The sequence below is a fragment of the Triticum aestivum genome, chromosome 2B (assembly GCF_018294505.1).
Source record: "Triticum aestivum cultivar Chinese Spring chromosome 2B, IWGSC CS RefSeq v2.1, whole genome shotgun sequence".
NCBI classification, from domain to species: Eukaryota; Viridiplantae; Streptophyta; class Magnoliopsida; order Poales; family Poaceae; genus Triticum; species Triticum aestivum.
In genome coordinates this window covers 729,697,113-729,706,076 of record NC_057798.1, presented here as the reverse complement: position 1 = coordinate 729,706,076, position 8,964 = coordinate 729,697,113, and the positions used below count along the sequence as shown (strand labels likewise).

General features: G+C 42.6%; 1 protein-coding gene across 1 annotated transcript; it reads right to left on the bottom strand.

Annotated features, from left to right (window-relative positions):
• Positions 1–336: 336 nt before the first annotated feature.
• Positions 337–5,112, bottom strand: LOC123046998 (probable serine/threonine-protein kinase abkC). Its single transcript, XM_044470474.1, has 6 exons — positions 4,853–5,112; positions 4,659–4,734; positions 3,142–4,537; positions 2,037–2,306; positions 1,634–1,789; positions 337–867 (listed from the first exon to the last, which is right to left on the bottom strand). The coding sequence occupies exons 2-6, from the start codon at positions 4,664–4,666 to the stop codon at positions 748–750; spliced, it is 1,950 nt and encodes a 649-aa protein (XP_044326409.1). The 5' UTR covers positions 4,667–4,734; positions 4,853–5,112; the 3' UTR covers positions 337–747.
• Positions 5,113–8,964: the final 3,852 nt, after the last annotated feature.

The window sequence follows — 8,964 nt, the reverse complement described above, 5'->3', positions numbered from 1 at the left end:
AGGACGGCCCGCGCCGCGCCGCTCCGACCGGAAGGAGGAAAGGGCCCCGCCGCCACATAGGCTTTGCCCGGCGACGCCGTCCGGCGGCGGCGAGGGGAGGCGGGGGAGGTGGGTGTTGCGTTGCTGGCGGCTAGGGTTCGCTCCCGGCCGCCCGCGGGAGCGACCAGGAAGCGCTCTCTCCACACAAGTCAATTTTTCGTGTGTGTAGTGAATCTTTTACCAAATCATGGCAAATGCAAACGTATACATAAAATTATGCATATGATGTGTAAAGAAAAATAAATGAGAGATGCTTATCAGCAAAAATTCTGCATCTCAAACATATACAGAAAATTATGTCAGACAAGACGTAGGTTTCTTTGAAACAATTAACTGTATCTCTGCGTATACAAAGAAAGAATTCTCATTCACTGATACATTTCTCTCCGCTTACAAAAAAAGGAGCATCAGGATAAGGGCCTTTCACTACATCTTCTAGTGATATCTATTAACAAAAAATTTGGGAGGCGCTCAAAAGGACCCGTCCTTTGGCCTGATGACAAGCATATGATCCCAGGGATTGTGTACCTGAATCCAGTGGCTCGAAAGAATGCTGCAATTATTACTTTCTCATGGCCGTTTTTGCAGCACAGCGCAGGCCAACATGAGTACAAAAACTGTAAGCATAAAAAAACTGTAACTCTAAATCTAAGTGAACACGAACGTAAACCAGATCAGCAAAATTGAGAAGATTCCAATGCGCTCCTCCTAAGGCGCCATAAGCCCTTCGATTGTGTACTGAAGAGATTTGGCCCAGTCTTCCTTGAAAAGTAATGTTTGTAGTGTTTTCATCACATTGTAGTCTGGATCCAACTTGCGCTGCCAGCCCTGTAAAGGAATTAACAAATTAAGGGGAATAACTTATTTTGTTACACATCGATTTTATCAATAAAAGAAGCTTAGTAAAGAAGCAGAAAAAATATAGAACAGCAGTACAGGTAAGTATCATGGGGCTCTATATTCTTATTTTGTTCAGTACAACATAAACAGAAGAGCTTCAGAAGGAGCTACAATCTTCCAGCACAACAAGGTAGGGCACAATCTGTACATTTTTTCTAATAAAATGTTACTTCGTCACTTCTGCGACCATCCAGACTAGCAGACATGGGGTCTAAAATCCACACGTCCAAAGCCTTTTTTCTTTAAACAGAAAAGAAAATGAAATACAGAATTTTTACAACTAAGGTTCTTTCTTTACAGAAAAACTAGACATGGCTGCAATGACAGTTACTACTTTATTTTCTCTACTATGAAAACTTCTACAACTAAGGTTGGAAAGCTAACCAAACTAAGAACCCCTTTATTGCCTAATATCAAATTCAAACTGAGCACTACACAAGATCAATAGTATCGGATAACTTCATGACCAAATGCTATATATTAAAGCTCACTGCATACTTTTCTCACGAGCGATACAGTTTCTGCAGGCACTATTAATCATGAGCAATTCCTAAGTAGTCTTGAAATTTGGGTCATGGTGCTCTACTGAACATCTAGGACAGCAATGAATTTCTAGAAAATGAGTAGCATTCAAAGAGATTTAAGATTAAAATTATGTTAAGTACATCATAAGCGCACAGGTCATAAAGTTTACCTCAAGAACTAATGTAGTCACCATGACAGTGCAAACATTCCCATCAATGTTTACTTTATGACGTCGGACTTGCTCGAGCAACTGGTGCATACAATCAGCAGGGTGTATAACATCACCTTCAGGGGTACCCCAGAAGGAAAATGCTCGCTCAACTTCCTGTTAGCAAAAAACAAGATATCTCAATAACTGAAACCATGAATTGTTCATTCCACGGTTTGACAATCCAAGGCATGCATATAAATACAATATTTACTGCGACAATGCCATCCATTTAGTAAGCAGAAGCCATTCAATATAATAGCCCAATTTTTGATACCAAAATGCCAATAAAATCACCTAGTAATTTGTGGAAGAAAAAAGCATCTCCAGTGTTCACTAGCAAAAGAAAAATGAAAATAATTACCTCGATAAAAACTTTTGGATTTGGACAGTTCTGCTGTTTTGACAACTTTAGCGTACTCTCTGCTGCTGTACGACCATCTCGACGTGCAACAGCCTTGAAAAACTCCAGCAAATTCACACGGTCATTACTTGAAAGTTCAGCAGTCATTCCTACATCGAGGAATACCACATGTGGCCTTGACTTCAAAAGGGTGTTATTCGGATTTCTTGGTTGTGCAATACGGACAAGGATATTTCCAGGGTGCATGTCTGCATGGACAAAATTATCAACCTGGAAAAGGTGGATACCAATGAGTATATACACAACAGTACAACAATATGCTAAATAGAGAGTCATAATGAGGCTTATCAAATTGGCAAGAATACTAGTGATGTATTAATACTGTGAGCTTGCATACGCAGTACTTTTTGAGGAACAAAGTAGCTTAAAGTGCCAGTCTGATTCATAAAATAATATACTGAAGCCCCTTCATTGTTCTAAAAGTACTGGTTCCATGTTACATCAACTCATCCAAGTGTTCAGTTTTAGTAATAAAGCATATATTCTCAATTAATTCTCCGCAACAGATACAATTCTGCTAACTGATAGTAATATGTTCATTTAGTAATTGTAGAGTCCATATCAATATGTGCAGGATATAATTGTAAATAACTTTAGAAATTAATGTTCCAACTAAAATTTGATGCAATCATGCTCAAATGAACTTACAACCTAAACAATACTCCCTCTGCAGCAAGATACATGTCATGCTAACTTCCAAATTTATTCGAAAATACATGTCATTCTACTATTTCGAGATAACTTTGCACTGCTTATTCATTTACATATCCCTCTCTCTGGATAATTCCAATGCCATCTGTTCCACGCTGTTCAAGAGTTGAGTGACCTAATAAGAGGGGCAATGCAGTCTCTGTATCTTGGTTGGTGCGCAAATTTCTACAGCACTCAGGATCCAATATAATTCTTACGTGGATTATAAAATATGAGTGTACAAAAGGGAAATCTCTATCATTCTGCTATTTTAATACAGAAAGCATGTACTCCCGTCTTCAAAGGCAAAACAGAAATAAGAATGAGAAGACAAAGAGATGGTTCAATGTAGTACCAGTAGCATTTTCAAGAGTGCATGAGTGCCAATATGTGCAAGAGCACTTTTAACTCGTTCCTCTCCATCATGGTCATCCACATAGTGTGAGACACTCTCCCCAAGCTCGTAAGTCTCGACCAAGACAGCAGGATGAACAAATGGATAAAGAGGTTTCGGAAATGACACATCTTTCCACCTGCGGAAGTTGTAGATAAACCGGCTCAAATGAGCAGCTTCCCTTGCAAGGTCAACTTGAGACATCATGAAGACAGCAAACTGTTGCACACTCTCATCTAGCCGTAACCAATTTAACGCTGGAATATATCTTGAAGCTTTAGCTACCGCATTAATTATACTGAAATCTCTGCGTATTGAGTCTCCTACACCAGGATGTCTTACTTTAACTGCGACTGTTATAATCTTTGGCGTCTTTTGGCCAGGATGTCGGAATTTCAAAGCAGCCCGGTGCACTTGAGCAACACTTCCAGATGCTACAGGCTCTTCTTCAAAATTCTCAAAAATTTCAGATATCTTTCGACCAAAAGCCTTCTCGACAGTTTTCTTGGTATATGCATAGCTGTGAGCTGGTGCTTTTGTGTGTAGCTTTGACAATTCGGTACACAGGTCGTTTGCAAATAGATCAGGACGTGTCGCTGCCCACTGGCCCCATTTAATAAATGCAGGACCTGCCTTCTCTAAAGTTCGATGCACAAGACGGAGCCATGTTTTCCTATACTTACTGCCAAGAGTATCCGCAAATGGTGCCATAAGTATACTGGGAGTAAACAAGAAAGCCAGATATATTGATCTGAGGATTATGATAACCATCTCTACTGCTGAGAATATCAATGTGGTGACATAAATACGGCTGTCCTGAGCTCGCGAGTAAATATTCTCTCCTATTGGGAGGTACTCGCCATCTGCAAAGCTCTTCTCACCCAGCATCAACTCTCCAGCTACAAAAGCGAGGAGGTAAGGAACTAACTTATATCGAGTGGCAGTCAGGGTAACAGCACAAGCAGCTCTACTTAAAAGCGGAGATGCTTTTGGTACAGCAGAGCCCGTTGACATGAGTTGCTTCCAAGAAAATTGTGGAGATGCTTTTGGTACACGAGTACCCATTGCCATGAGTTGCTTCCAAGCAAGCTGGCCATGAAATGCATTCCGTCTACATGACGAGAGAACAGAAAAGTTTCTGGCACCAGGGCTCCAGTATAGGCTCTCCTTTGCTCGTCCGAGCATGTGCGAGGTGCCCGGTCCATTGTGGACTCCCTGGTGCAAGAATGTCCTGCTCTTATAGGCCAAACCGTCTGCAAAGCTCGACCCAATGTTCTGCGCACCTGAACTGCCGGGCTTCGAGTTGACCAATACAGCCTGAGCAATTTTTCTGCCGCTCTTCCCTAACTGCAGAAACCTGGGAGCAACAGGAAAGCCATGTACACTTCAGCATTTGGGCGAATCGAACCAGAATCCTAAATTACACAGCGATAAGCACCAAGTGAATAAGATATTGCAGGCGGGCGGCGGTGGCTGACCTCGACATCACGACGATCTCCTCCAGAGGGCGCCTCGAGGGCGGCGGGGAACCCTGCTCCGGCGAATCAAGCGAACCTGGTGGCACGACACACACTCATTGAGAATTTGGATCCGGCGGGGACGACTGGGCTCGCGGGGGAGCGAGCGAGCGAGGAGATCAAATCAGGGCCGCGGATGCGGATAAGACGCTTACCGACGCGGCGGAATCGTTGGACGGCGCGGAGACGTTCACCATGGCGAGGGCCGGGAAACCCTAGGGGCGGCCATGACCGGCGGCGAGGCAGCGGCGCATGGGGGAGGCGACGGGCGGGCGGGCGGGCGCGGCGGTCGGCGGAGGGTTAGGGTTTGGCGGGGGAGGGGGAGGAAGCGAGTTTCGCTTTTTTGTCTGGTGGCGCGTCTGGTGCCGACGAGAGGAGGGGGGGAGGCCGCGTGGGGAGCTGCACGGACGGCAGCGAGGCAAGGCGGAGGAAGAAGGGAGGAGAGGGTCGGAGGAGAGGCGCAGCGTGTGCAGCAGGCGTGGGTCGGGCCTAAACAATAGGGTGGGCGTCGGCCCGGCGATCTGGGAGGGAGCTTTCTTTCCCTTTCTTCCTTTCCAGGTTTTGCTCCTTTCCGATTTATTATGTTTTTTTCTTCTCGTTTGCGGATTTTGATTGCTCCCCCTAAGTTGCGACAGTGCGGCTCTGAAAAAAATGCTACTGTCAAAACAAATAATACTACAACGGGATAAAAAATAATTACAGAGGATCATTTTTTCCCAAAGTGATTACAGAAAATATCTTGATTTTTTGCGATTTCCGAACGATCGCCACTCCCCCTCCCCCCAAATGCTAATGTAACTACGTTGGAAATATTGTGTCTCACAGCGAACGCCCTCTGTGCCGTTGGATCTCTTGCACGAATCCCATGGTGTTCGCTTTCACACACGCCTCCGCACGAATTACGAGTGTACACGGTTCGCTTTGGACGTCAATCTAAGCGAAACTTTTACTGGGAAGGTAGATTATGTTGTTAGAGTATGCAAATGGTCGTCATTTTATGTTGATGTAACATGACAATTTTCTCCAACAACATGACAAATCCAGAGCATGGCAGTTCTCATCATTTTCCTCTTTTTTTACGTTGGCGAATATCCATGCTACAAGCATGGCAATCCGAAAAAGAATGGCAGCTTTCTGAAAATCTTTTTATACAGCATGCCGATTCTGAAACGTTCATTGGGAATGGCTATTTTGAGCAAACAAAAACATTCATTTGTTTCTCCTTGTCACGGGAACAAATAGTTCGCTCGGGGACCTCCAGATCTGAAGTTCGACGTATATTATGGTTCTTATTTTTTTCGGAAAGCCATCCTGGCACATTTTATTGTATCAGATAGTAGTTACAACGTTCAAAAGAAAAACAAATTGAGAGCATTATCTAAAATTAATATGGAATTCATTTTCAAAGGAAATACTCCCTCCGTCTAGGTGTGTAAGTCATCTTACAAAAACCAAATAATCCCAAAACACTTAGGCGCGGTGCATTAAATTCTACCTCGTTTCTTGTTTCTTTACATATCAACCAATAAGAGATGTGGGGTGTGCATGCTTTTAATGACTTGAGACTACCAAACACGACATGCAGTGGTTAGTTCATTGCATGCAATGCTATTAATTAGCAAATGAACATTAATTTCTCTCATTTTCTCCTCCTCCTTGGGCACGGTGCACAACCTAAAATGACTTACTCACCTAGACGGAGGGAGTAACATTGATTCCAAAGTTAACTTGAAATTAATTTCGAAAGCGAATAACTACTTAACAAGTGCATATATTCAAAAGCAATGGGAGCATTGTCTTAAACTAATATGCAAGAAATGAACACCCTCTGGGTAGGGGATTGTTGAAACACGCGGTACGCTACGCTACCGCCAAATAAAAAAATTCTACCGCGCACCCAAGATCTTGTTGCTGGAAATAGATCACAGGATCGGGTTTACCACTAGACGCGCAATCACCGCAGCGGAAGTAGAATTGGTGATGTGTGTAGTTGTTCGGTCGATATCCCGCGAACAACGATCTCCGGCAACGCCGGAGTCCCGCGAACAGCTCCTCACGGATCCCTCGAATGGTTCCTTGTTGTTCCCTTGAATGGTTTGTCCAAGCACCGCAGATGCGATGCCTCTCAGGTATCCGCACGTACCAGGAGCAGCGTCAGGCGACGGACTGCTAGGTCCGGTCGCGCGGCATGGTGTGTGGGGAGTGGTAGCATATGATATTAATGCTACTTTGTTAAATATTGTCATCTGGAAGTCCTAATGAAGATGTTGCATCTTATCTTAATACCTTCGTTGAATTATGTGATATGCAAAAAAAAAAGATGTGGATAATGATATTATAGAGTTGAAATTATTTTCTTTCTCGTTAAGAGATCATGCTAAAACTTGATTTCATCCTTGCTCAAAATAACATTGATTCATGGGATAAATGTAAGAATGTTTTTATTGACATGTATTTTCCTCCCGCTAAGATTATTTCTCTTAGAAATCAAATTACGAACTTTAGGCAACTTGAGCAAGAACATGTTGCACAATCTTGTGAGAGGATAAAATTAATGACTAAAAATTGTCCCACTCATGGTTTAAGCTTATGAATGAAAATACAAAAAAAAATATGCGGGACTAAACTTTGTGCCGAGAAATCTTCTAGACTCTGCTGGAGGTGGTACTTTTATGGGAATTACATTGGGAGAAGCTACAAAACTTCTTGACAATATGATGACAAATTATTCTCAATGGCACACCGAATGAGCTCTAACTGGTAAGAAGGTAAACTTTGTCGGAGAAATTACTACTTTGAGTGATAAAATGAATGCTCTTATGAATATGTTCACTAGTAAAAATGCTCAAGTTGATCCTAGTGTGCCACTATCTACATTGATTGAGCAAAATAATGATGCGATTGATGTGAATTTTGTCTCTAGAAATAATTTCAACAACAATGCTTATAGAGCGAATTTTAATCCTAGACCATATCCTGGTAATCCCTTTGATAATTATAGTAATTCCTATGGTAATTCTTATAATAATAATAATAATAATAATAATAATAATAATAATAATAATATGATACCTACTGAACTTGAGAACAACATTAAAGAATTTATTTGTTCTCAAAATATTTTCAATGCTATGGTAAAAGAAAAACTACATAAAGTTGATGATATGGCTAGAAACATTAATATAATTGCTCCTGATGTGGAAACTCTCAAAATTAAACTTTGCCACCTAAGCATGATATTAATGAGTATTGAATCTATCCAAATCTCCATTAATGAAAGTAAATAGAGAACCGCTAGGTTGAGAGCTAAGCGAGAATTCATGGAAAAGCTATTTCACCCGGTTTTTATTGTAATCATGATGAAGATATTAAAATGATTGGTGTGACACCCATTGAAACTTTGTTTAGTAATGTAAAAATTGATGAAAAAGAGACTGGAGATGAGTCAACTTTAGCTAGAAGGCGTCCCAATTGTTCAAAGAGTGATGATCTTAATGATAAAAATGATTAAAGTGGGTTTGGAGAGGTCAAGACTTTACATAGTGATGTGCCCACTACTTTGGATTTCAATGACTTTAATTATGATAATTGTCCTTTCATTGAATGTATTTCTAATTCGGAGCATCCTTCCACCATCCCCATGGACTCTACACCAACACATCAAGCACCATGTGGACCTATGACAAGAGCTCGAGCACACGCCATTGAAACCGAGGTGAACTCACTCCTTCACGAGATCAATATGGACATGAGTGGAACTTGGTTGCTACCTCATCAAAATGCTCTATGTGTCATTAGGTATGAAGAAGGACGCTTCCAAGCAGCTGAAGAACACCCCAAAGGAGTAGGAGAAGCAACCCAAGTCTATAAGGAGGAAGAAGAAGTCCAACAGCAACACTTCAACACCTCCCAGCCGACCCCGTGCCAATGGGCCCCCAAGACCTCGTGCACACGGGTCGCCCAGGAGGCTACTCGAAACGAGACGTGCACCCCCATGCGCATGGCCTCCAAACCCCGTGCACACGGGCCCGGGCCGCTATAGCACTCCGTACGCAAGGGTGTGTACCGTGCCCACGGGACCCCGTGCGCACGGTCTCAACTTACCCTGTGCGCACGGGCCTTACAGGTTTCAGCCGAGGGTGCCCTTTCTTGCCTCTCAAGTTGTCCCCTCTCCACCTCTACCTATATGTTTCGTACCAAGGCTACTTAATAGGGTTAGCAAAGTATATGAGAGATATCTAGAGAGCTTTGCTCCTTCTACCACTCC